This window comes from Chlorocebus sabaeus, chromosome 20 (genome assembly GCF_047675955.1).
Source record: "Chlorocebus sabaeus isolate Y175 chromosome 20, mChlSab1.0.hap1, whole genome shotgun sequence".
NCBI lineage: Eukaryota > Metazoa > Chordata > Mammalia > Primates > Cercopithecidae > Chlorocebus > Chlorocebus sabaeus.
The window spans coordinates 34,612,076-34,640,065 of record NC_132923.1 but is presented as its reverse complement, the minus strand read 5'-3'; the positions used below and the strand labels follow the sequence as shown (position 1 = coordinate 34,640,065).

At 35.0% G+C, this 27,990-nt stretch overlaps 1 protein-coding gene across 1 annotated transcript in view; it reads right to left on the bottom strand.

Moving 5' to 3' along the window:
- OLFM3 (olfactomedin 3) overlaps positions 1 to 27,781 on the bottom strand; it is a 200,792-nt gene extending 173,011 nt beyond the window's left edge. The window contains exon 1 of the mRNA XM_007977796.3: positions 27,498 to 27,781. Coding sequence (XP_007975987.1) covers positions 27,498 to 27,566 — 69 coding nt within the window. The 5' untranslated portion in view covers positions 27,567 to 27,781. The remainder of the gene's footprint in view (positions 1 to 27,497) is intronic.
- Between the last annotated feature and the right edge of the window lie 209 nt (positions 27,782 to 27,990).

Here is a 27,990-nt window from a genome sequence, read left to right as displayed (position 1 = left end):
TCCTTCCCTTTCCTTCCCTTTCCTTCCCTTTCCTTTCCTTTTCCTTTTCCTTTCCCTTTTCTTTTTGTTTTCTTTCTTTGAGATGGAGTCTCACTCTGTCACCCAGGTTGGAGTGCAGTGGCATGATCTCCGCTCACTGCAACCTCCGCCTCCTGGGCTCAAGCGATTCTCTTGCCTAAGCCTCCCTAGTAACTGGGACTACAGGTATGCATTACCATACCCAGCTAATTTTTTATATTTTTAGTAGAGATGGGGTTTCACCACATTGGCCAAGCTAGTCTCGAACTCCTTACCTCAGGGGATTCACCTGCCTTGGCCTCCCAAAGTGCTGGGATTACAGCCATGAGCCACTGTGCCCGGTCTTTTTCTTTTTACTTTAAGATTATTCTTGGCATTTATTTACTTCAGATATCACTATAAAATTATTTCAAGTAGTGAACGGGGAATAGTGAGGAGAAGATGAAAACAAAGTAATTTGTCTAAACACTACTTTCTCCTAATGAATTCTTTTCTTTCTACCTTTCATCTACTCCTTTCTCCCCCTCTTTCCTCCTTTTCTTTCTTACTCCTTTTACAAATATTTACTAGTACCTACTTCCTGTCAGGCATTCTGCCAGGTTCTGGGGATACAGATAATGAAGACAGGACTCTGATTCTTGTCTTTTAGATGCTCACCTTCTACTGGGGAGACAAACACAAACATAGGAAAATCATAATAAAATTAGCTTTTATAATGATTTCCCCAAATACAAAAGGAGAAAAGGACCATGCTCCCCCCACCTGATTATCTGCTGGAGTACACTTCATACAAGAGGAACAATTTGAGCTGAAGCATGGGTGGGAGTTTTCAAGGCAGAATAACATGGAGAGGAGGATATTCTCATCCTGAGGGATAGCACATACCTAATAGATTGTGGCATGACAAAAATCATGTTTTGAATGTTAAAGCACATTACTGTTGTGTATAAAGTGCAAGTAGCTGAGTGATGGCAGATGAGCAATGTACAGCCAGGTTTTGAAAGCCTCTATATGCCATATAAAGGAGTTTAGGTTTTGTTCTGAGATAATGAAACTGTTTTGATGACTTTTGAGTGGGATTCAGAAATAATTACATTTTTAACCATCGTTGGAAAGATTATGCTCACAGCAGTGCTGATGGCCAGGTATTATTAAAAATACAGTGTAGGAGAGAAGTGGGCATCAATTGTTCTGGCCTGGTGAGAGATGAGGATCTAAGCCAGAGCAGTAATGAAAGAATTGGAGTAGAAGGGCTGATTTAAATTGGATTATTGGTGCAGACACAGGAATTGGTGATTGCTTGAATGTGGAATGTGGAAGATATTTGGAATTGCTTTTGCATTAGAATTTAGGGTGACCCTATGCTTTTCTTTTCAGCTGGTTTCTGCCAAATATGAACATGCAATTTGCATAGAAAATTTTGTGAAGACTTCAGAATGAAGAAGTCTGCATTTTCAAGTCTTCTGGTAAAATCATGTTCTTGTTGCAAATTAGAGAACAGCCCCACCTGTTGACAGATCTTTGATGGCAAGGCTACATTTTCAATGTTTTCTAAAGATGCAAAAATTCCAGAATAAAGTTCAGAAAACATGGTGAGTTAAAATGAATAAGTTACTTAATTGGGTATATGGTATTGTTTTCAATATTAAAGATATTTTGAGGGCCAATTAGACAAGCTTTAGTGACCTGAAGATGTCTATAATTATATTATAGTTCAAGAATCAGAGATGATAAAAATTTGGTCAGATCATTTCTTAATTTCTCTTTGTCCACTTTTTATTAATCATGTTGTTAGGAGAATGGGGACTGTTCTTATGAGAACTAAAGGAACCTTTTTTGTGTGTAGTTTATGTCCCAGTAGGTGGATAATACAAATTAGTTTTGCTTTAATAATTTTAGGATACATATATGTGTGTCTTTATATATTTTATATGGAGTGTATATACACATACTTATGTATTATATGTAACTGTAATATATAAATATAAACTTGACTTTAAGATAATTTTTTAAAGTAAACTTTTAGTTCAAAGTTTATTTCTTTTTAAATCAGATCTTTTTACCCTTGTACATCTATATCTGTGGCATAACTAATATTTTTTAAAGTTTATGTTCAATTTCTTTCAAGTCTTTGGCGTTTGATTTTACTGCTTTCATCTTCCTTTGTGAAAGTAATGATAATGTGGCACCTACTGCTCCTTGAGCAGATTGAATGTTTCTGTCCCATTAGGGGATAGTCTTGTGATATTTCCAGAAGGATATTAAAAATATCACTTTATAGTAGAAACTATCCCTTTGTGAATACTGAATGTCTTATCATAATGCTGTCGGTTCTGCCATTTTTTCATACATTTCAGTGGCAAAAACTGAAAATTAGGGCATTGATCATAATATTTAAAATGCATCCCTTTCTACTACTTGATCAATAGTACTTTCCAGTGGATTATCTTGTCTGGCTGAAATGTCTGTTATCTTTCATTGGCTAATTCTTGAGAGTAAACTTAGGATGTTGGTTTGGAAAACATTTTACAAATGATTATATCTAACTCCTTCAATTTTCAGATAAGAACACTGAGTCCAGAGAACTCAATGATGATAAATGTCTTAGACAACATTATAGACCTGGGGCTAGAACTTACAGTGCTTTGAAGCACAATCTAGTAGTTTTTTCAGGTTGGGTCTTGATATAAAATGTTCACAACTATACGAAACAAGGCTTTAATTTATTCTCAACAAGGCTCCATTTTGCTTTTTAAATGTAATTATTTTCTAAAACCATCTCTATGCTCAAAAGCCTAGACCCTCCTCTCACTTGTGGAATAAGCTGCATGGTATATTGAACATAGACTGTATGTACCATAGAAAGTGGGTTTATAGATCTATCAGTCTCAATTCCTTCCACAACCACTTATTGAACTAGCTACAGTGTGCCTCCTCTGCAGCAATGGCAAAAATAAAGTGGATTGAATTTCTGGCCTTGAGGCATTCATGAGAGAATTGGATACCTACACAAATGACACTGAAAAAAAAAAAAAAAGGCTGTTTAAATGTTATAGAAGAAGAAAAAACAATAGTGCTGTGGGATTGTATTAGGGTCTTCAGAAAAACAGAACCAATAGGTACATATAGATGTATGAGAGGTGATTGCTTATGGGAACTGGCTCATATAATTATAGAAGCCCAAAGCCCCAAGGCATGCCATCTGCAGTGGAGAACTAGGAACCCCAGTGCTGTAATTTAGTCTGAGACTGATGACCTGCGAATCAGGCAGGGTGCTGGTGTAAGCCCTGGAGGCCAAAGGTCTGAGAACCAGGAGATTCCATGTCCAATGTCTGAGGCAGGAGAGCATAGATGTTCCAATTGAAGAGAAAGTAAATTCATCCTTCCTCTTTTTTTGTTCTTCTGGGGTCTCAAGGGATTGGACGAGGCTCACTCATTGTCCAGGGTAGGTATTGTCTACTGAGTTTACTGATTTAAATATTAAACATATTCACAAACATACCTAAAAATAATGTTTTGCCAGCTACCTGAGTGTCTGTCTGTCCAGTCAAAGTGACACTTAAAATTAACCATCATAGGAGCCATGGAAAGAAAAGTCTATTCTGCCTGAGGGAAGAAGAAATAGTTGAGTGAAACCATGAAAAATCAGTAGGCTTTAAGAGTTAAAGAGTAGAACAGTTGGTCTTCCAGGCAAAATAAATATTGTAAAGCAAAGGAATGAAGACTCCAAAGGCACATATGTGGGAATGGTAGTTTTAATAGGCCTATAGTAGAAAGTATCAAGAAGGACTAGAAAGAGAGATGAGGTCACAGGCAAAGATTTTGTGTGGAATTTTTCATTTTTTTCTAAAGTCAATTTCTGATTGTTGGCAGTTTTGATAAAAGGAGCAGATGGAAAATAAACGTGCTTTCTTCTACTGTTTTCCCAAGGATTTTGAAATAATATAGGTAAGACCATCCATCCTTCAAAAAGATTTTTACAGTCCGAGCACTTTGGTTCATCTGCTTTTTTCTTTTTTTCTTTTTTTTTTTTTTTTAATTTGTTTAGCTTCAAGACCCCGTTTACACTGCATATATACAAGGCTGTTATTGACTCTCCAGTAGTCAGCTTTTCTCCTTTCCCTAACTCGTAGAGGTGCTATACCACTAACAAAAAATTTAGTGGCTGGATCATGATAGATGCAAAAAAAAAAAAAAAAGAAAGAAAGAAATTGAGAAATTTAGCAATCATTTTTCACCCACTATCAGGTCTATGTTTAATGCTTTTTAAATTTTATTTTATTTGTTTATTTATTTATTTATTTATTTATTTATTTATTCATTTTTGCCAATGACTAGCACTTGGTCGTGTTTGCAGAAGAAATTAGCGCATGAGGGGGTAAATGGATTTTCTAGGGTTTTGAGTGTTTCCACACAAAGTGTATTGTTTGACATCAACCTTCTGATTGCTAATTATTTTTAGTAGGGTAACTAGACTATAAATATCTTCATATCATTCCTCAGCTCAGTAATTTCATAGTTACTAAAGGAGTGTCTTAGAGATCCTGATCCCTTAATTGGACCAGTTTTACCCTCACTTTTTAGTTTTAGACATTGTGACAGTGGTTCTTCTTTCATAATTTTATGTTGCTGTGGAGAGGCTATAAAATTCCTCTTATCCAGGTTATAAGGACCCATAGTGTTCTGTCAATGTATTGCTGTGCTTCTGCTGGGTTTCTTGAAACAAAGCACTGCTTTAACCTAATTCTGACAGGGTCTACTAATGCTGCATAACCCTACAACCAACTGATGCCTGTGCTCTGAACCAGGCTTGTGGCAGACAATTTGCCAATACTAGAGAGTTTTGACATTTGCTTATCTATTTTTTTGTTTGGTCCTGGGTTCACAACTAGAGTATAAGCCCCATGTAGTGGGGATTGTTCCTGATATGTTTCTGAGCCATGTTCTCTAGAAAATGGTGCAGGTTAAATTGGGAACGTGAAATAACATTTTTGTTGTTCTTCAGGGTTCTTCATTCTATCTTTCATAAAAGAGATGTCAGAAAGTTCTTTCTCAGTCACCTTTACCATGGCACTTGTCTCCTGAGTTGATTACGACTTTAACTCAACAATGAGAAGCCAATATAAACTCATCAGTTTATGGTCTGTGGAGGGACATGCTTTAAAGACGAAAGTAAATCATATAATTATTCCTGCTCCACAGGAAGCAAATTATTTCAATTATCTGAAATTAACTCTACATCTAGACTTCTCCGGGGTAAACAATTGCTGTTTGGGGACAGAGGTGTGGATATTGTCAGAAAACATTTATATTAGCACTTGCAGTGACACAGTAACACACTTACATAGTCTCTTGGATAGAAAGTAAATATCTGGCTAAATCACATACACGCATTTAGCTTTAGAAATGAAATTAAGCTTCCTATCTGTGTGCTGATGCTTTTACTTCTATGGAAATATAAGCAACATCCTGAGGACATTATATAATTAATAGTAAAACATTAAAACAAAGGTTTTCAGTTTTTAAAATATGTCCTTTTCTGCGATGGATAGAGAAATCTGTAAAACATATGAAATAGTTGGCTGTATCTTTTTTTAAGGGAACAGGTTTTTTTGGCAGTTGACTTACAGCCAGCCTTTTCTGCCAAAATATCAATGTTTTCTTGAGGATAAAAATAGTCTCATTGCAGCCAGCAAAATGTCATTTGAAACTACAAGTAACCACTGTCACAGAAAAGGTAAACCACTTATTATTAATGCTTGTAACACAACAAGGAGTACAATGATTTCAGCAGAGATTGCTATTTCCACACAGCTCAGAGTTATCACAAGAGACAGCAGAAGTAAGGGGAAGGTAGCAGATTGTAGCCCATTGCACAGAGGCTACTATGTTGAGGAAAGAATATTCAGGAGACACAGGGAGGAACGCAGCTTCATACGCACACACAGACCGGGCGCGGTGGCTCAAGCCTGTAATCCCAGCACTTTGGGAGGCCGAGACAGGCGGATCACGAGGTCAGGAGATCGAGACTATCCTGGCTAATACTGTGAAACCCCGTCTCTACTAAAAAACTAGCCGGGCGAGCTGGCGGGCGCCTGTAGTCCCAGCTACTCGGGAGGCTGAGGCAGGAGAATGGCGTAAACCCGGGAGACGGCGGAGCTTGCAGTGAGCTGAGATCTGGCCACTGCACTCCAGCCTGGGCGACAGAGCGAGACTCCGTCACACAAAATATATAGCCACACACAGAGAGTTGAAAAGGTCAGGAAAACAAAGATTATGCAAAAATCAAAGAAAGAGCATGAAAGAAAAGCAAAGTAAGAAAGAAACGACGGAAGAAAAAAATAGCAAACTTTTAAGGGTTTTCTACAAGTTAACAAAAGTCTAGCTATACTTAAGTGGACATTATTCAATTCTAATGAGAGATTTTAAGCTCTCTGAATAATTAATAAGGAGAGAATAGAAAAGAACATAAGATTAAGACATGAAAGTCTCCAAAACAATACAGTCAATTTGCAATTGGTGATGTATGAGTCTTTCTGTTATTTTAAAATAAATTTACCAAATATATGATTAAATAATTTTTTTTTTTGAGACGGAGTCTTGCTCTATCTGATTAAGTAATTTTAAATTATTCCATTTTGTGTTTAAATCCCACTTAAGGAACTCTGACCTGGTATTATCAGTAGCTGAACTGCATTGTATCCAGGTGGACTGTAGTGACCATCTGGTCCCTGGACAGCTGCCCAAGACTGGACAGACTATTGCTGATTTTTAGCTGCACCCATGCCTTTTTCACCAAACGGAGAGGATTTACATAATTGGTAACCTAAAAAGAGACAATTACACACAGATACAAATACTAATACAATAATAGAATTAGCTATCAGGCTATAATTGGTATTAGTGTTTTCGGTTGTTTCTGTCTTGCTGTGTTTTGGATGCTGCCAGAAACTAGTATCTCATGTACTTCCCATAATAATCCTATAAGTCAGGCTTCATTTTTCCCCTAAATTTGTATATAAGTAAACTGAGGCTTGTAGAAGTTTGTAATTTCTCAAGATTCTACCGCTAATAAGTACACACTCAAAAAAATCATCTCCATATCATGAGTTTTTAACCACTATGGTGTATTCTGTAAATTAGAAAAAATAATTTGAAGTCTTTACCATATACTGGACTCCAAGAAATATAACTTTTCCTTACTTCCCTTCTAAGAGTCTAAATTATTCTAAGAATCTCAAAACTCTTAACACATACATTAATGATTTACTTGGTTTGATAGTAAGGTATATTTTATTAGAAGCAATACAAAGTGGAAAGGTGCCTTTATAGGAGTATATATCCCCCTAGCTCATGGACAATTTTTAAAACCTTTCCTGAATAATTTGCCCTAAACAATGCTTTCAATAAAAATTAGGTGATAGCAAACTAGAAATTTCCAGAGTAAAAAACTACTCTGGAAATCTCAGTAGTAGTTATACAAACTATGTGTTTTAACAATTTTTCAGAAGGTAGAATTAACATCTTTTATTAAAATGGAAGAGTATAAAAGCATTTATAATTAAATAAAATGAATTTGGAGATTATGATCAACACTTTTCTCATTTGAAATATTTTCACCATAGCAGTTGGAGAAACTTTTCACGTGATTATTAAAATGGTCATTTTAAGCTAATTTTTGAGTTTTTGGAGATATTCTACCTTGCTTAAGAGTCAGAACAAAAAGTCACATTTAGATCTGTTTGTATTTCTCTTTTCCTTCAATACTAACTGTGATTATGAATAAATACCAAATGGCTCATGAGTACAAAAAGAGCATGGAGAATTGGAACAAACTAAAATCACAACATCTGGGAGACCTGAACTGGACATGTGCTCAGCAAAGATTTGTTGGATTAAAATACATTTCAGAATTGGGAGGGACATTAAGGATCACTTTGTTAATTGAATTCTGTCCTGCTTTATGCAAAAGAATTTTTAATACCAGAAGTGATGTATAGACAATCTGTGAGTAAAGAAAGAATATTTAAAATGGCTTCCTTTCACCTCTCTTTAGTCAACTCTCATGGCAAATCAATGGTTGCTTTATCTTTTTAATAGTTGTGCTCATGATTTTTTCCATCAAATATAGCCTTTTATGTTTAGAAGGGTCTTTGTGGTTTTTTTTTTCTCTTTTTTCCTCATGAACATAAACACTTTAACACCATTGCTTCATAAATTAACCTGAAAACATTAAACTTCATGAAGAGGGGTTAGGAACAGGTAGAGAGTTTATGAAAAATAATATGTTTATACTTTGTTTCTTTCTCATAACATATACTGGAATCATGTACAGTTGAATAAGATGAACTGAATAGGTAACATCAGGTTACAGATTTAGTACATTAGTTACAAGGTAGAACATATAGCATGAGCAATATTTTTTGAAGACTAATTTACTGAAAAATAAGTTACTGTTTATCTTGCATTTACTAAATGCCAGGCAGTGGATTCAGTTCAAAATGTTATGTGATTTAATGTTTATGTAGTCCCTTGAGGGAAGTATTATTTTCCCAATTGTATTATGGAGAAATGTGTGATTTGGAGAGAAGTAAAATGCTTCAAATGGGACAAGTCTTTTATTGTAATTTCAAACAAGAAAAATTATTTATTATAATTTTGCATCATTTGAACCACATAATAATTCCTACAAAGATTAAAGATAAGATACAGAGAAGAAAAGGTATGAGCTTTCTTAGAGTAAATGAAATTTTCAGTAGGACTTTAAATTATATGAAAAAATAATTTTAAATTGTTATGTGCATTTAATTGATAGGATAATTTGAAAGTCACCTCATTTAGTTTTTCAATGAGTTATAAGAATATGTTTAAGACAACAGCTCAAATAAAATTCATAGAATTATCTTAGGTTATTATGTAATTTATAAATAATAAAGTGTATTTAAAAATTATGTAATTTATGTCTTTCACTTACTTTTTCTAGAATTAATGTAATTAGTTTTGATCTTTGAGGTTTCACTCTTTAGTAGTTACCAGATCAAACTCTTGCTCTTTTATGCCAAACATATATATGCTCACACAGACAAGCACTTTAATTTTTTCACTTTCAGATTTATAGCTCAACAACATTGCAGTACTTTATGTACTCCTTTCATTCTATTATATCATCCCATAGCAAGGAAAATGGGAAGAATGTCACATAGATCTATTTTTTTTTCTTGCTTTAGTCACATAAAACTAAAGTTAACATTTTTCTTCTTTTATGTTTGTTGGATAATTAGAAAAACATTGTATAATAGATTAAGAGCCATATGTGATCCTTGTCTCCTTAGGCATAAGTTAGAGCAGAAATAAATTGCTAAATGTAACAAATGACAAGTTTATTTCCATTAACGTAGTATATTTAAATTAAATTTTATTTTTGGTCTTAGAATTTTTGGAAGGAAAAAAAGTGAACCCTATTCTTCTGTATGTCTTGTAGGGGGGCGCAGAAATAATACATTCTCTTAGACATGGGTTAATTTTTACATTGCTTTAAAGACATTCCAAGAGAATTTTCAGTGTGGAGTTTTGACTAAATGTTGTTAAAATATACAGTCCTACCTGCTGTCTACTCTGCCCTTCTTTCATAGTTATATCATATCCACCTCTAACACTCAATGGATGAGTGTTCCCTTGAGTAAAATATGACCACTGATATGATTTGGCTCTGTTTCCCCACTTAAATCTCACCTCAAATTGTAACTCTCATAATCCCCATGTTTCAAGGGTGGGACAAGGTGGAGGTAATTGAATCATGGGGGCGGTTTCCCCCATGCTGTTCTCATGATAGTGAATGAATTCTCATGAGATCTGATGGTTTTATAAGCATCTGGTGTTTCCTCTGCTTTCACTAACTTCATCCTGCTGCCTTGTGAAAAAGGTGCCTGCTTCTCCTTTACCTGCTACCATAACTGTAAGTTGCTACCATAACTGTAAGTTTCCTGAGGCTTTCCCAGCAATGTGGAATGATTTCAGAGAATGTATGGAAATGTCTGGATGTCCAGGCAGAAGTTTGCTGCAGGGGTGGAATCCTCATAGAAAACCTCTGCTAGGGCAGTACAGAAGGGAAATGTGGGGTCGCAGCCCCACACAGAGTCTCTACTGGGGCACTACCTTGTGGAGCTGTGAGAAGAGGGCCACCATCCTCCAGACCCCATAATGGTAAATCCACTGACAGCTTGTACTGTGCACCTGGAAAAGCTGCAGGCACTCAATGCCAGCCACTGAAAGCAGCTGGGAGTGAGGCTGTACCCTGCAAAGCCACAGGGATGGAGCTTCCCAAGGCCATGGGAGCTCATCTCTTGCATCAACGTGACCTGGATGTGAGACATGGAGTCAAAGGAGATTATTTTGGAAGCTTAAGGTTTAATGACTGCCCTTTGGATTTCAGAGCTGCATGGGGCCTATAGCCCCATTGTTTTGGCCAATTATTTTCCATTTGGAATGGGAGCATTTATCCAATGCCTGTACTCCCATTGTATCTAGTAACTAACTTGCTTTAGATTTTTATTCTCATAGGCAGAAGGGACTTGCCTTGTTTCAGATGAGACTTTGGACTTCGGACTTTTGAGTTAGTGCCTGAATGAGTTAAGACTTTGGGGGTCTGTTGGGAAGGCATGATTGGTTTTGAAATATGAAAAGAAATGAGATTTGGGAGGGGCTGGGGTGGAATGGTATGGTTTGGCTGTGTCTACACCCAAATCTCACCTCAAATTATAATCCCCATAATCTCCATATGTCAAGGGTGGGACCAAGTGGAGGTGATTGGATCATGGGGGTAGTGTCCTCCATGGTGTTTTCAAGATAGTGAGTGAGTTCTCATGAGATCTGATGGTTTTATAAGCATCTGACATTTTCCCTGCTTGCAGTCAGTCTGTCCTGCCACCCTGTGAAAAAGGTGCCCACCTCTCCTTTGCCTTCTGCCATGATTGTAAGTTTTCTGAGGCCTCTCCAGCAATGCGGAACTGTGAGTCAATTAAACCTATTTCCTTTATAAATTATTCAGTCTTGGGTATTTCTTCACCATGGCGTGAGTATGCACTAACACAACCACCTAGGGTACATCTGGTCCAGAGTGAGAGGGAAGGGAGTGATACATCCTCCCATTTCCCATTATATTTTGTGTTGAATGCCCTCCAACTAGTTTATGGTTTTGTGCATTTTCCACATCAGAAGAAAATTGGGCTAACTAAACCTTTTCACAGTGTCAGTGAAAAAAAAAAAAAAAAAAGTAGTTCCTGGGGAAAACTCAGGCTTGTCTTTCAATGCATATGAAAGATTCATTACCGATTTAGTGCAGACTGCAACAAGTGAGGAACTCACAATCAATCATTAGTGACATTTCCTCATGTCTGCTCATTTCTCTGAAAATATTTTTCACCTTTTAACTTCTACTGAAATCTGATTCTCCTCTGAACACACAGCTGCCCCAAAAGAACTCTCAAACCCTTTGCCACACTTCTGTCACTGAGCCTGGCAGTGTGAAAAGCTGTCCTCCTTGCTCCTAATTACAGTTTTCAGGACATTATTCTTTTCTTCTCCCTACAGATAACTCATCCTCCCTCTCAGCTGCTGACCATGCTTCCTATTTCACCGAGAAAATGAAAGCAATTACAAGGCAGCTTCCATGCACTCACACACACTCTTAGATGAACTGCCAACAATATTTGTATCATATACTTTGTCTTCCCACCTGTTCTTCTAAAGGAAGTCTCTGCATTCACATTTTACAACAAATCTCTCATGTATCATTCCAATCAGCATCACAGTAGAGTGTTATTTCTTCCATTTTAGACATTAACAAAAACAAACATATCTGATGCCATATTCTCCTCTAGGTATACTTTATTTCTCATTTATTTTACAGCAAAACTCCTCAGAATTCTCCAGTTTCATGGGCTTAAAAACTGTCTGCACACTAATGATTCTCAAAATGATATATTCCGTTCAGACATCTCCCTTGAACTTCAAATAACAGCTGCCTACTCTACAATTCCACTTGGATGTCTAATAAACATTTCAAACTTACTTGCATGTTCAAAATCAAACTCCTGATCTTCTCTCTCATTTACCAAAATTTCCCATCTTAAGAAATATATTCCCTTCCAGTAGTGAAAATTTTGGGAAGTTTTTGGCTCAAGCCAAAAAATTTGGAATCATCCATGATTCTTGCCTTTCAGCTAATGTCAACATTAACCTAGTTATTTTATATCACCTGCTGTCTTAACTCCCTCCCTTACCACCAAAAGCAAATTTTTCCCACAGAAGGCAAAAATGGTTCTTTTAAGACATAAATCATGTCATGTCACATCTGTGCTAAAACTCACAATATCTTTCCATCTCAATCAGAATTCTTAAAACCACCCACAGAGATCCACGTGATCTAGCCTTCTGACAAATCACTGATCTCATTTCCTGCTGGTCTCATTCTTGCTCCTTCTAGTTGAAGTTCACTATCCTTCTTGCCCTTTTCCAAACATTCCACATATGCTCTTGGCTTATTGAATTTATACTTAAAATTGTCTGCTGGGAACAATTTATCTCAAGTATCTACAAAACACTTATCCACCTTCGTCACATCTTCACTTTCAAGTATTGCATGTACCATGATACTGATTCTAATCATTTGTCCCTACACTACAATATGCCACTGTTTCTCTCTCATCTGTATTGTTTTCCCTCCATGCGATGTTTTACTATCTTACATATGTTTTTGCTTGTTTGTTTATTATTTGTTCTCAACTATTTTGTAAGCTTTAGGGCAGAAATTTGTGTCTTCTTGGTCACTGCTGTATCCTTAGATCTTAGATACAAGTACATGGCAGACATTCTGAAAATACATTGAAAAATTTTGACCATAAATCCTTGGTAATACACTTGTCATGTAATTGATGATTGGAACCAATGTCAAACATCTATAGCAGGCTTACTCTGGTCATTTTGTTATTTTTTCTAACATATCAACCCATTACACATGATTTGAACTTTTTTGCCTAAATTGTAGCATTATGATGGAGTTTTATTGTATTTATAGAATGAATAAAATAATGAAAGAAAGGATATGAAGAAGTAATAAAGAAAGGAAGTGGGGTAGGGAGGAAAGAAGGAAAGACATTGAAATATAAGAAAGATAAGAGTGAAATAATTACTCTTATCCCAAGATGAATAAACACTGAAAAAACATTGATCGTTCGAATCTGAAATCAAAATGACTAAAATGTTTTAGGTTATGCTAAATTGAAAGTCAGTTTAATCAAGCCAAAGTCATCTATAGTAGAAGATTCTTTATGTGGGGGAACCTCTCCCAAAACAGACTTATTATAAAAGAATTTATAAAAAAAATAATTGATTAATATGCATGTATGGTGATGGTGATGCAATCTACAGTGGAAAGAATCTTCACTTATAATTATCTTGGGGTCCAATCAGTGTAATTTCAACAAGCAGAGACAATCACAATGAAATCATGGAGACTTGGAGGTAAGATATGCATTGGGATTCCTCTCAGTAATTTTTGTTTAGATGATTAAAATAAATAGATGGTCCCATAGCTAGCTAGGTACAGAGACAGTAAGATAAAGATAGAGAATATAGAGATACTTACAATTTTTAAAATATTTTGCTACTGTGATGGTTAATTTTATGTGTCAACTTGACTGGGCTATGGAGTTCCCAGATATTTGAACAAAGAATATTTTGCATGCATATGTGAAGGTGCTTCCAAAGGATATTAAAATTTGAATTGGTAGGTTGAATAAAGTAAATTAACTTCTCTAATGTGGGTGAGCCTCTTCCAATCTGGTGCAGGCCTGCATAGAACAATAAACCTGAGCAGAAGAGAACTGCTCCTTCCTGACTGCTTTTGAGTGTGGCTATCCATTTTTTCCTGCATTCATCCATGAGCTGGAACATTGGCTCTTCCTGGTTCTTCACCCTCCAGAACAGCTGACTAAAACCATACCCTCTCCTTGGTGTCCAGCTCGCTAAATGAAGATCTGGGACTTATCCACCTACCTAATCATGTGAACCAAATTCTTTAATGAGTCTCACTCTCTGTCCCTGTCTCTCTTTGTTTCTATACACACACACACACACACACACACACACAATTTATATATTGGTTGTTTCTCTGGAGAACCCCTAATAGTACAACTAAATTGTGTGTTTTTTAAATTTGTTTTTTCACCTGTTGTTTGGAATTAAGATAACTAAATTCCATAAATATTTTTAATCTGGTACAGTTTAAGTCCTGAAATATTTGAGTAATTATAGTTTTATCATTTTAATGCCACCAGTGGCTCTCTTTCTTTTACATCTTCATCAGCCTCTTTTGCATCTCACATAATTAGGGATAAGAAAAACTCAAGTTACGTAAAAAAGCTCTTCAGTGTTTCACAGGCTTGTACATCTCTTTGACTTCATACATGCTGTTGCCATATACTGGAATTACCTTTTCATTCTTCATTGTCTAGTTAACCTTTCTTTAAGGATTCGTGTCCCCAGGGAACTCTCTCCTATGCTTCATTCTGCTATAGGTCCCCCACCCTCAACCCTGCCACTTTCTCTCCTTGTGTCTTATACAGGTTTCTGCTGTGGGACATGTCATCCTGTACTATAATTATTAAAAACATCTTTGGGTTGTCCAGTAAAAAGTGTTAAGCACTTCAGAAGGGTAGAAACTGTATAAAAACTGTGTTATGTCCAACTCCTAAAATAGTGCCAGTTGTATTTATTGAACAAGTAGTTACCATGTAAATGCCATTGGTCCAGTCTATCCCATGTGATAATTTAGAACATTGAGAATCTTTAATATCTGAACGATTTATATTCTTCTTTAATAATTTTCTTTATAAATTTTCTTAAACCTAAAAGCAATTCTCAATTATCTGCAATTAAATAAGCAAACTCAAAAACACAATTTTTTTTTTTCTCAGTTTCACATGAAAGAGGAAATCCTGGATATGTTTTAAGAGATGTGTCACTAAGCAGTCATCATTTATTTGCCTGTTCTTTATGAAATATGCATTGGTTTTCTAAACAAAATTGCTTTCATTGGAAGGCTTGCCAGTGCCTTTGGTAGATCACATTTTGACTGATGACAGCGATGGAGAAGGAAAAAAATGGAATCATAGTCATCGTCATATTGAATCACGGGTAGCCTGCTTATTTGTATTTTCACCAAAAAAAGTAGATTACAAAACAATATAAAGAAGTTTTCATCCAGTGCTTTTAAAAGACCTATGATGGCAAAGAAATGAAATTCTTAGGCCGGCTCAGTGGCACACACCTGTAACCCTAGCACCATGGGAGGCCAAAGTGGGTAGATCGCTTGAGGTCAGGAGTTTGGGGCAACACGGAGAAACCACGGCTCTACAAAAAACACAAAAATTAGCTGAGCGTGGTGCCGCAGGCTTGTAATGCCAGCTACTCGGGATGCTGAGGCCCAGAATCGTCAGAGCCTGGAAGGCAGAGGTTGCAGTGAGCCGAGATGACACCACTGCACTCTAGCCTGGGCAACAAAAGGACAAACAGGAGACTCTGTCTCAAAGACAAACAAACAAACAAAGAAACAAAAAGTTCTTAGATTGCAGGTGAGATTCTATAGGCAGATATTTACCTAATAACAAAATGATTTATTTTTTATATTACAAATGTCAATCAGGGAAAACCTAAACTTTTCATGTAATTCAATTAGGGCTATGTGTAATCCAGTTATAGCCTACTTCAATAAGCAGTTTTTTTTTTTAATTTAATTTTTTTTTTTTTTTTTTTTTTTTTTGAGAAGGAGTCTTGCTCTGTCTCCCAGACTAGAGTGCAGAGGCGCCATCTTGGCTCACGGCAACCTACGCCTCCAAGGGTTCTAGCGATTCACCTGCCTCAGCCTCCTGAGTAGCTGGAACTACAAGTGTCTGCACCATGCCCAGCTAATTTTTTTGTATTTTTAATAGAGAGGGGTTTCACCATGTTGGCCAGGTTGGTCTCGAACTCCTGAACTCAGGTGATCCTCCCACCTAGGCCTCCCAAAGTGCTGGAATTACAGTCTTGAGGCACTGTGCCCGGCTGCAATTTTTCATTTCTGTATTAGCTATCTTCTTTTATAATACTTAGACCACATTGTAATTTATGTCTATGGTCTTGCTAATTTTCATATTCACAATCATAGACTAGCATTATTTGGCTGATTATGTTTGTACACATTAATTAATAAGGCAATTACCAATTATTACTAATATATATAAGCCAGTGTATTAGTTTCTATTGTTGCTGTAACAAATTACCACAAACCTAATGGTTTAGAACAACACAAATTTATTAAGTTCTGGCAGACAAAAACCTGAAGACTTTTACAAGCTTAAAATCAAACTGTCAGTAGGGCTGCATTCCTTTCTAAACGGTCTCTGGAAGCATCCATTTCTTTTAGCTTTCCAGCTTCTAGAGGCAGCCCGCATGGGCTGGCTTGTGTATCATTTCCCCATTTTAAAAGTGCATCTCCCTAATCTCTGCTTTTGTCATCCTTGCTTCTGTTTCTGATTCTGGGTCTCCAGTCTTCCTCTCAAAAGGACCATTTTGATTATATTGAGCCTACCCAGAAAATCCAGGATCATATTCTCATCTGAAGATCCCTACTTTAGTCACATCTACAAATTCCGTTTCGTCATGGAAGATAACATAAGCATAGATTTTGCGGATTAGAATGCAGACATCTTTGGAAGGATGTTATTTTGTCTACCACGGTCAGTATGCAATTTTTATTATATGTTGCCAAAAAACCATAACGCAGTAGCAGTAAATATCATTAGAAGTATGTGTAACTCAATATAAAAAGAAACTTTCCCATAATTATTTCTGATTAAAAATAAACCCTATTCCTTGAATACTGTTCTATTCCCCAATATTAGAAACATATAGAGAGAAGCTAGATAACCATCCATCAGTTATGTTATAGATTTGAAATAGACGTTCTCTCCATTTTCTTATAACTTTAGCCATCTCTTTTGCTTTAACTTTAATAAAGACAGTAGAAACACAAGGTCATTTACTCATTAATCTTTCAATTAAATTTGCAAAAACTAATGAAAGGGAAGATACAGAATACATGTTAAATATGCCATAATGCTTGGGATGCGAAATGAGCTTATATATTTTTGTATTTTTTGTGTGTGTCACTATATGCATACAATGAATTACGGTGATTTTTCTCCAAGACTTTAATTCTGATTTTCAGCAAAATGAAAGCAATATGCATTTTTACCTTTAACTTAATCAATTTGAAAGGCTTTGAGCAGAAGTAAAATGAATGAAAAAAATAATGAGCTATATTTTTGAGAGATTGATGTGCCCCATTTCAGGATGACCTACCAAAAGTATAACAGCATTTGGTGGTTCAACATACTCATCTCGTACATGAGGAAATGGAAAGCACACAACATCAGTGGCTTGCCCGGGGCCATACAACTAGATAGTTACAGAGCTGTTATAAGGTCCCTGCTTTTCTAACTCCTAATTTGGTACTCTGTCCATAATACTATAAACTTTTCAATATCCTACTTAGTATATGATTTTCTCTGATTTGGTATAATTTCTCTTTTCCTTAATCTCCATTTTGTACATGAAATTAATATTGTTTAGTTGAGTCTCTTGAGAGGGAAATAAGATCTTTTCCAATATCATTATGTACAAATAGACCAAATACAGTCAAGCTTGTTTCCTCTTTCTCTGCAAAGTTCAGATTTAAGTAGGGAAAGAAAAAGGAGCTTAATGATATTTCCTTGCCTTTTTCTTTCTTTCATTTATTCTTTCTAAGAAATATTAAGATTAGTTGAACTAAGATCTTGTTCCAAAGTTTAATGCCAGCAGTCACAGAAGAGTAACTACGTCTCATATTAATTAATATAATCATTCTCTGTGCAGGGGGTGGGGGGTGTAGGAAGCAATAAAGTTAACTGAAATATTTAAATACCCATTGACAAATGAATCATCATCTGTAACAACTTAAACCATCCCTGATACGTAAACAAATAGCTTTCCTCAATTGTTTTTCTTTTAACTGTATTTGAATGTGCTCACCTCCATGCTACATATAAACTCATTTGTAATTTTATCACTTAAAGTCTTATTTTATTTTTGTTTTAGAACAAATATTTAGATACGGAGTCTTATCTTGATTTGACCAACAAGGAGGTCATGAAGCTTTGGCATCAATGAGGGGTGCAATGAATAAATAATGAATTATTTACATTCACTTGATTCCTTACCCTCAAATACCTTCTGCTCAGTTTGGGGTCATTATATTACAATAGCTATCTCTTCGGCATAAGCTTCCTTACTCTTGTTACATTTCCTTCTGCATATCCCTTGAGTACTTTAAGATCAATCAAATTGAAGTCATTTTACTCTCTGTTTCTTGTACCCAGCTTCATAAAGAGTAGAATATATCTGTAGCATCTATAAATAATAAGTGTAATAAGAAGTCTTTAGAGAGTCTTGAGCCAAATAATATTTGTTTGTTTTTACTACAATGATATGTATGAAGATTTCATTATGACACAAAACTTACGTAAGTGTAAAAATAATGACTGTGGGTCCTGATTCCAGATAAATAATTCTCGATGCAGCCATAAATGTAGATCACTCCCAGAAGAGATGGCATCTTTTGTAAGTCATATTTTACCAGTGACATTTTGGTGCTAGTTAATCAACATTTCCAGTACTGATTCTCTATTTGAAGAAATCCTACCATCTGGAATTGGTCCCTCTAGTAATATTAGTTAAATCATCATGGAGTAATGCTTCTTAATCACCTTCAACTTAGTTGGAAAAATTAATAGGCTTGTCTATTCAAGTTATGTCCTCCCTTTGGGGTTATCTAGATATCTGTTTATTTGTAATAGTTAAGCAACTTTATTACTGACTTTTTTTTTTTCCAGAGCATTTTAACCCACAAAGCTAATTATACAAAATATTTAATTTCTGATACTATTTAGAAGTTACAATTCAGATGAATCTGGCTCCACTATACTTATATTTGTTTTTAACTATTAAAAATTATTCTTAATGGTGGTGCTATGTTCTTAGAATAATGTAGTAGAAAAATGGAGGCAATATAGCTTTTCTTTATATGGCACAGTACCATTATAAGTGTATATACTAAGATAATAATTTAAACAGAACCTTTAGATATGTAAAAAAAAGTCAGTCTTTAAAAAGTATTGGAAAAATGTAGGTAATATACTAATTTATTGAATAAAGCTAAGACACTACATATAATGAAAGTAGTCAAAACAACATGTACACATTAATAAAATGTTTGTACTTATAAGTCCATGCAAATGAAATGGACACTAAGAGGATATACTAACTTTGCCACCAAGCATCATTAAACACAGATAATTCACAGGAGTATTGAGGTTGTAGCAATCTAGAGAGCTACCACAAGTCAAAAATAGCACCGAAGATAGTGGGGTGTGCATGAAATTAATAAGAAATTTAAAGAAACATAATTTTTAGTGTAAGTCAAGATAAGTAACCTGGCATAAGAGTTTTAAGTCTTTAAAGGTTCTTAAACTCAGTCTCACTTCCCTGCCTCAGTATCTTGTCTGATGGAAAAATGGATCAAAAACATAGATTATACTCATGCATGATTTAACCCAGGATTTCAAGATTATTAGGTGTTCCTTGACTTATTTATTCTTCATATATTCATTTTTTCATGCAAAAACTACTTACTAAATATCTTATATCAATAAGACACTGTGCTAGCTGCTAGATAGGAAAGAATAGGATAGTGCCCAAAACACTGAACCTGCCCTTATAATTTATTAGAAGGGATAAAATACAATAAATGAATACATCACAATTTAATAAGAGAGATATGATAAAATAACTACTAATAAAGTAAGAAACAAGTATGTGTACATACTTCTAAATACTATTTCAAAGAAGAGTGATTAGAAATTGTTCTGCAAATTTGCAGTAGGGAGGAAATACAATTCAACCTTTGTTCATGAACGACTATTCTGTGTCAGACATAGTGCATGCAGCTAAAGATACAAATATAAAGAAAACATCATGATTTTCTTCTAGGAGTTCTTAGTTTATCAGGATTATCTACTGTTGGGGTGCAAGGAATGTCAGGGAAGAATTTATGGAAAAAGTGGTACTGGAGTTGCATCCTAAAATGTAGGTAAAATTTTGACATATGGAGAAAAGGGAAAAAAGCTTTCCAGGGAGAGGCAAAACCATGACTACAACAGCATCTGCAATCTTCTCTCTAAACTTATTTTTATACTTCTGAAGGCTTGGTATGAAAATAACAGAAGGCATAGCTCTGTGATACATGCTTTACAACACCTTGTTTTTAATGCAAAAAGAATCAATGTTCTTGGAAAAATCATTTTTTTATTATTTCAGCTACATTTTTGAATATTTTTATTAGTGCCATTGAAATTACCTGGCGCTGTAGATAGAGATGGTCTTATGCGATTTCCGTATTTTAGATTCCCCCAAATAATCTGGAAACTCTTATAGAAAGTAACAGAGATAAATTAAACCTCATTATGGTATGGTGTGCAAGTATTTTTAAACATTTTTAAAATACTAGTTGTTCGTAAGTGGAATCTATTCTAGACATTACGTATTTGTTTTTGTATGATTTTTACCCTTCATTTTATTTACATGGGTTGAGTATAGAGAAGAAAAAAATTAACTCATGAGCTACTGAGGTGGATTTGCTACGGGATGAGCAACATCAGCAGAAATATTACAATAACTAATTGAGGGTCAAGGTCTTTTGAAAAACTCTTTAGAAGTCTCTACTGAGAAGAGCAAGAAGGTGAATATAAGCAGAGGGATACAGAACAATCCAAGAGAAAAGAGTAGAGAAATTATATTCCTGAATGTGGTCTTTTCTCCATGACCCTCTGCCTTGATTAACTTGAGAAAATCTCGTTTCTGACCTTCCCTCTTTAATATTATTTTTGAATCTTCAAGAGAATTTAAACTACTTTCTCATTAGCATAGTTTGCGAAGACATAAGAAGTCCATGCTTTGCACACTGGCCAGAAAGAGCAGTTTTATCTGTTGGTAGATTCTGTGTTTGAATCTATCTTTCCCCTCTGTGATCTCTTCTCCATGATTAGTTTAAAAGCTCTTTTCTTGACGTGGTTGAGCTTTGATATTATGAAACCACACTTCGTGTTTTACATTTTTTCCTAAGAAACTTGTAAAAAGTGACTTTTTGGATATAATTATGATGTAAACTTGTAAGGTGACAAGTTTAAATTGGAGCTTTGATCAAAATGATGGACTGGTTCTGAGAAGCTATGCTAACTTTATATAATATTCACTTTTCGCAAAACTGAGAAGAGGAAACAGCAAGAGTGAAGGAATATGATAAGCTTTTTTAAATTATTATCAGTCCTTAATATGTGGTCCACAATAGACTTTAGATTTGGTTATAGGTTGATTGATGTAAGTGGAATATTTGCACTAAACTTTATGGTTTAAAATATGTTTTTGTATATATTGATATCATAAATAATTGTATAAGTTCCATTGCTGTTATATTACTTCATTGTTATGAAAACTGAGCTTCAGATAGGTTAACTCACTATTGAAAAGTTTTACTATTAGAGCTGAAAGCCACTTCTTATTTCATGTCTAGCTTCTGCTTTTACACTGATTTGAAAGTACAAATTTTAAAATTGTATTTGAAATATTGTCATAATAGCATTAGTTTCATTTAAAATGCACTTCATGATTTTTGATTGGTAAGTGGGCATAGACTGAATAGATTAATGACCAGTGTTAGGTGAACTAAAATGTTCAAGGACCACCATTTCAACATCATATTGTCGATTTAAACCAGGGTAATGAGTGTTTACATAGCTTTGATATTGTCCTAATACTTGAATACTATTGGGAAATAATTTCACTCAAATATGTGGAAATGTACAGATAATCCCAGCGACTCACTGTAATTAATTTCACCTAACTTACCAAGAAAACAGTCTGGTTTTGCATATTTCTCTAGTTTCACTACTGCAAATTAAGTTGTCTTTTATGCTTTTAAGTAAATTGATGTTTAATTAATACTTACGTAAATCAGATGCAAGGTCTTAGTTTTTAAGCTGAAGCTTTATCAGGTCTCACTTTTTTCTTTATATATTTTCTTAGCACAAAAATTGAAGCTTTAAAAATAACTGCCAGTCCAAAATCCTTAAGGATGTGTCTGCCTAGAAGAGTCAGCAACAGAATATGTAGCCCCCCCAAATACCTTTCACATGCCTTTAATACATCCAGTACTTCCTTTCATATGGGAAACAAGTTTTTACTTTACTTTTCCCTAGATGACTTTCAGTTAAATAAAATACTTATCGCTGAAGTATGAAACATGTTGGTTTTCAGACCTACTAAGTTAATGAATGATCTCTTCTGGGGAGCAATGTTTGATAGGTGAATGGATTGAAGCCTGAGCATATGGATTGTGTCTATGAATATAGGCGGGAAGCAGAGTGATGAGGCAGAAAGTAGAAAATTGAAAGTTTTAAATGTGAAACCGAACAGATGAAAACTGCATGATATTATCCAGGGAGGCTCATTCTCAGGTCTCACTAAGTTTATGATATTACTAGCTAGACCCTACAAAAGAATTGGTTAATTTTTGATAAATGGTCAAATATTATTAAAAAGAGTCATTCTAGAGTTTAACAAAGTTTTCAGAATGCCTAGGCTCCTCATTCTATAGGTATGGGCATCAAAATCACAGCTTCCCCAAAGTCACATCTATATATATCATCAGTAGAAGAAGTAGCGTCTAGAAATGAGGGGCCTTGAATCCCCTGTGTTTTTCCCCACTTATGCTGCTTTTCCTCCCAACAGAGCATCGATCATTACAATAGCCACTTTGTAAAGAGAATAGTCGCAAAGCTATAAGCAGTAAGAATTTTAAAAGAAAAATGAAGAAAGGTGATGCCGTTTAACTGTTTCTAGTTGCCAGGAGAAAGAGTGAGAAAGAATATTTACTTCTTCCAAAATAAAAGTTTAATCAGGTTAAGGAAGATGAGAAAAGATAAGACCAGGAAGCTATTTGCTCCTTCAAAACATAGACAGGCTGCCTTGAACACTTCAGTTTTTGCCATATCAGGGTTTACTGGTGCATAATTACAGGTCCTTGCCAAATGTCATCAATCCATATTTCTGTTCTAATTTGAGTTGATCCTGTTATGAAGAGGATGTCTCTAGCACACAGGAGAAACAGGAAAAGACAGATTTTTAAGGTGAATTTTAAAGCAAGTAGTAATCTCAGTTTATTTCTCTTGCTTTTTTTGCTTTTCCTCAGTTTCATTTAAAAATAGTAAGAACAAGAACTTTAATTAGATTTATGTATGAAAGCTACCCTTAGACAATTTAAATCTGATTATTTTCTTTAGCAATATCAAAGTATGAAGGTTGTATGGTATATTACATTTTGAAACATTCAGTAATATAATTATTAAAATATTCCTAATTCTCATCGTGCTTATAGGGCTTTAAAGCAATTATCTTATTTAGGGCAACAGATCTAATTGCCTGGGTTGCCTTGAACAGAAACTACAGTTTAGTGATGGAGATTATTGCTGAATCATTGTTATAGTTTATGTCTGTAGTGTGAGCAAGTATCACGAAGATAAGTTTAACATATTTCTACATAAGAAGATAGTAAATGTTTCCTCAAACTCAGCACAATTCCCCTGATAGGGCATTTTCTGATATATTTATGAGACAAGTATGACTTATTTAAAGTTTAGCAGTCACAATAGTGTGTAGATAGGGCCATGTCACCTCTTTTTAACTGTTCCCCAAGTATCTGGCTGGCTCCAGTGTCAATGTTGTGTTTGAAATCTGCGCAGTCATATTGATATCCTCCTATCTTTCTAGTTCAGAGCAGAGAAATTCATGGTTCTGATTCACAGGAATTACTGTTTTGTTACAACGTTCAAATAATGGCCCGCTAAAAATCTTCTTGCAACAGAAAGAAGTCCACTCTCCTACTATGAAGGTCATTACTGAAATCAATGCCTTCAGTTTAAAAGCACAGAGATGCCATCTAGCAGCCGCCCTCAGAAATTCCCTACACAGAAATAGTTCTTTCCCTATAAAATTGAACAATAATTGAATTCCTACAAGCTTTCAGTGTTTGAAATTTTGCTTATAGAATGATGATTTGGCATGTTGTCCATAATTCAAACCCTCCATTACAAATGAAATTAATTGACTTCCCTTAAAATAGGCGGTGATATACATCTGAGTTTTTCTAAAAAGAACTGGAAACTTACTAATTATACTTTAATTAATAAAAAGTATTTCAAACAAATTTCCTAAAAGAAAAATTGATCATCTGTCCCTACAAAAATACAAATAATTAATTAGTGTGAATTGCCTTCCTTTGTTGGAAAAGAATACCAATCTTGCCAATTTTTTGATACAGTAAATGAGAGAGAAGAAACTAAGTACATGCTGAAACTAAGCTCAGTCTATGAACAATGGATCTTGGCCATTTTTAAAAATTTAAAAACAATATTGACTTTCAAGTAACTTATCTTACCATAAGATGGCGATACTTAAGCACTTTATAAAATGCCATATAAGACCTGTAAGCTTCAGTGACAGAAAACACACACACACACACACACACACACACATTATAAATGTAAACATTATATGGTCTTCCGTGAAATAGAATTGGCACTGTTGTTAGAAAACCCAGTTGTCTTCAGGTAAATTGATATATAAGAAGTGCTTTCTAAGATGTAGATTTCCAATATTTGATATATGTAAAATCCTATACTTAAAAAAACTTTATTCAATTTTAAGAGTTCTCCTATTTTGCCAGTTTCTGTTTATCCATGTTATATATATATACACACACACATATATATGTTTACAATAAATAGAAAATATAAAAATATAGAATAATACTTAAAATTATTTGAAAATTTGATTATGATATATATCATTCCTAATGTATTAAAAGGTAAAAAAGCAGTTGGTTAGCATTTCTGTTCACTTAAGTGTTATCACAAATTATTTCTTAGTTGTCCAAAAACTGTATTTTTTTGTAGTATTATATTAATGGATTTTTTATTTTAATTTCACCATATATAATTTGCTTTATGAATCCTGACTTTTAAAATCTAAGCCCTTAAGTAACTAGCGGAATAAAAAGTAAAATTGTGGAAAATTCTTAGCTTGTAACCTAATTGACAATTCTTTTGAGGACACAATGGTGCCATCTGTAATTTTTTTGGGGGGGCAATATAAATATATATTATATAAATATATAATACAATAGTAGCTTCTCTTCATTTTTTAAAGCAATGTTTTGTCTAAAAGTCCTAAAACTTTTTGTAACATTAAAATTACTTGTTTTGAAAGTTTTAACATTCTCTGTAATGTCTATGATATAGAACAAATATCTTTTGAAAAAAATCATCTTTTGTTCTTTGCACACTGTATTGCAGTATGTGGAAGCTGAGAAGGACAGTTGGAGAAGTTAATGTATGTCTTCCCTGGATTTTTCAACTCATTTGTGGCAAATATCCACAGTTCATTCTGAAGAAATTAAAAAGTTTTATAGCTTTGAATACACACAAATAAACTCACCAAAACTAGAAAAGATTATATTGACCAAAGATGCATTGCTTATTGTAAAAATTTGCCTTCATATTTAACAGAAAATTATCTATATATTTAATTTTGGAAAGGAAGGGGTGCAAACAATGAAGATATTTATGCATCAAAAATACCAGACAAATCAAATCATACACAAAATTGTTAATGAAGCTCTACATTTCTGAATTTATTTTAAAGAAAAACAAATAAAACTCACTTTAAGTCAAGTGACTTTTTCTGCAGTAACTTAGTGATTAACTTTGCTTTAAAAAATGTTCTACCAAGAATATTCCCAAATCAGATATATAATGGAATGTATTCAAAAGTTTTAAGCAATATATAATATAAAAAGAGTGGCAGTGGATAGAATGTGTCACTACAGGGTGCAGAGTCAAGAAGAAAAGAAAAATAAATATAAAAACAAAATCAACACTTTTTCCTAAGTATAAAATGCTTTAAAGTTACACCTTAGTATATAAAATATGCCTTTAAGATTATTAAGATGACATTCACACAGTGTGAAGCGTTTACATCAATAATACCAGTACGATCAAAGCTTTAAAATAAAATGAGTTTGTTCTCATCAGGTCCCTCTAAATATGAAAGTACAGAAATGATTACAAATACATACGACATGATTCTAAGTTTTAACTGTATACTATATTAGGCCTACAAATATCACAACCACAGTATTAAATTATGCTTTATTACATCTTAGTTCTATTCAGTAATGAAAGGAAACTTAATTTGTCTACACTGCACACATGATGTAAAGCTTTAAAAATAACTTTATAATATTCCAAAATATAGCATTTATTAGTTTTATAGCATGGAATCATTCTTCCTATAGTGTCAAATTGCTGTTGGCCAGTTAAATAAGTAAAATAATAAATTTTACTCTTTTTCACCAGGTGGCTTATCTCTTATTCCCTATCATTATGTTTTTCTTAGAAGCTTTCAAATTATCTCACTTTGTCATCAAGACTTTTCTCAGATATCGTTGAAAATATTTGTCCATATTTTCCTGTCTTTTTATCAAAGGAGTTTAGCGTTCACTTTAATTGCCAGTACTAGATAATTTTCAGAGTTCAACATCTACGAGCTAACTCATCCTTCCTATTGCCCTCTTTAGTTTGTTAAGGTTCTCACTTTCTGTTTCTTAACACTGATAATCAGAACTTCCTCAGTGCCCCCTAATTTTCTTAATGAAAAGAAAGAAACAAACACAAGCTGCTTTCACCAACGCCTCTCAGCCATGGCAGAGAGTATAGCTCTGCTGCTCTGCCATGTGTGTTACAAGCAGCATCCCAAATGTTTTGGACACAAACCGCAGCACGTCTGCGATGGGAGTATTATTGACCAGGATCAGCTGGAAAACGCTTCCCTGCTTTCAACAAAGAAACGGTTCACCATGTCCTAATACATGTTTATAAATTGCATTGTTTCTACTGCAAACTCCTTTGCATTACCCGTCCGGCTTCAAAAGAGAGCATTAAGCAGTTGGACATGGAATAAGCGAAATTCCCCGGAGAGCCGCATTGCCCGCTGTCCATGCACATTATATTTTCTCCTGGTCCCTCCCCCCGCGCGGTAGGACTCTACCTTGAGGAGCTATTCCTCTGGTAGTTCACCTTGTTATCTTCCAGGCAGTGAGGATACGCCAGGCACCATAAGGTAGCTGAAAGAGCTGTCTCTCGTGCCGTTTTTGACATATTTATTTGCATTTTTGTTAGGTTTGTTACATATTGCACATGTATTTCAAACAAGACTCAAAATATTGTTCATACCTTGGAAGGATCTAAGCCGGCAAGCAAAGACAGCAGCAGGAGGTTGAGAAGGTTGGACGTCGCCTGCATTCTGATTTGGGTTTTTGCCCCCTCTTTACTCTCTTTTATGTAGGCACTCCACTCACTGCAGAGACCTTTCCCTCGTCAGTTGCACTTTCTGCCTGCCAGTCAGAGCAGAGTGGAAGCAGAGGCGGCGGCAGCAGCAGTAGCAATAACAGCAGCAGCGGCAGCGGCGGCAGCCGCCTTGGGGGGCGATCATTCCGCAGGCATTCTCAGAGCTAGGAGTCCGGGAGCTCAAGAGAGTGGGTTGGGCTGCAGTGGGCGCTGGCCGCGGTGCTGAAGCGCCTCCAACCCGCGCGCCCCAGTTTACCCTCTCCCTCGCTGCTATATAGCCAGCCTACCTCAAAAGTTTTGACCCAAGGAATAGATAAAGGGAGTAACTGCTGAGAGAGGTGTGGAGACCTGGACAACGGATATGACATCACTACAGCTC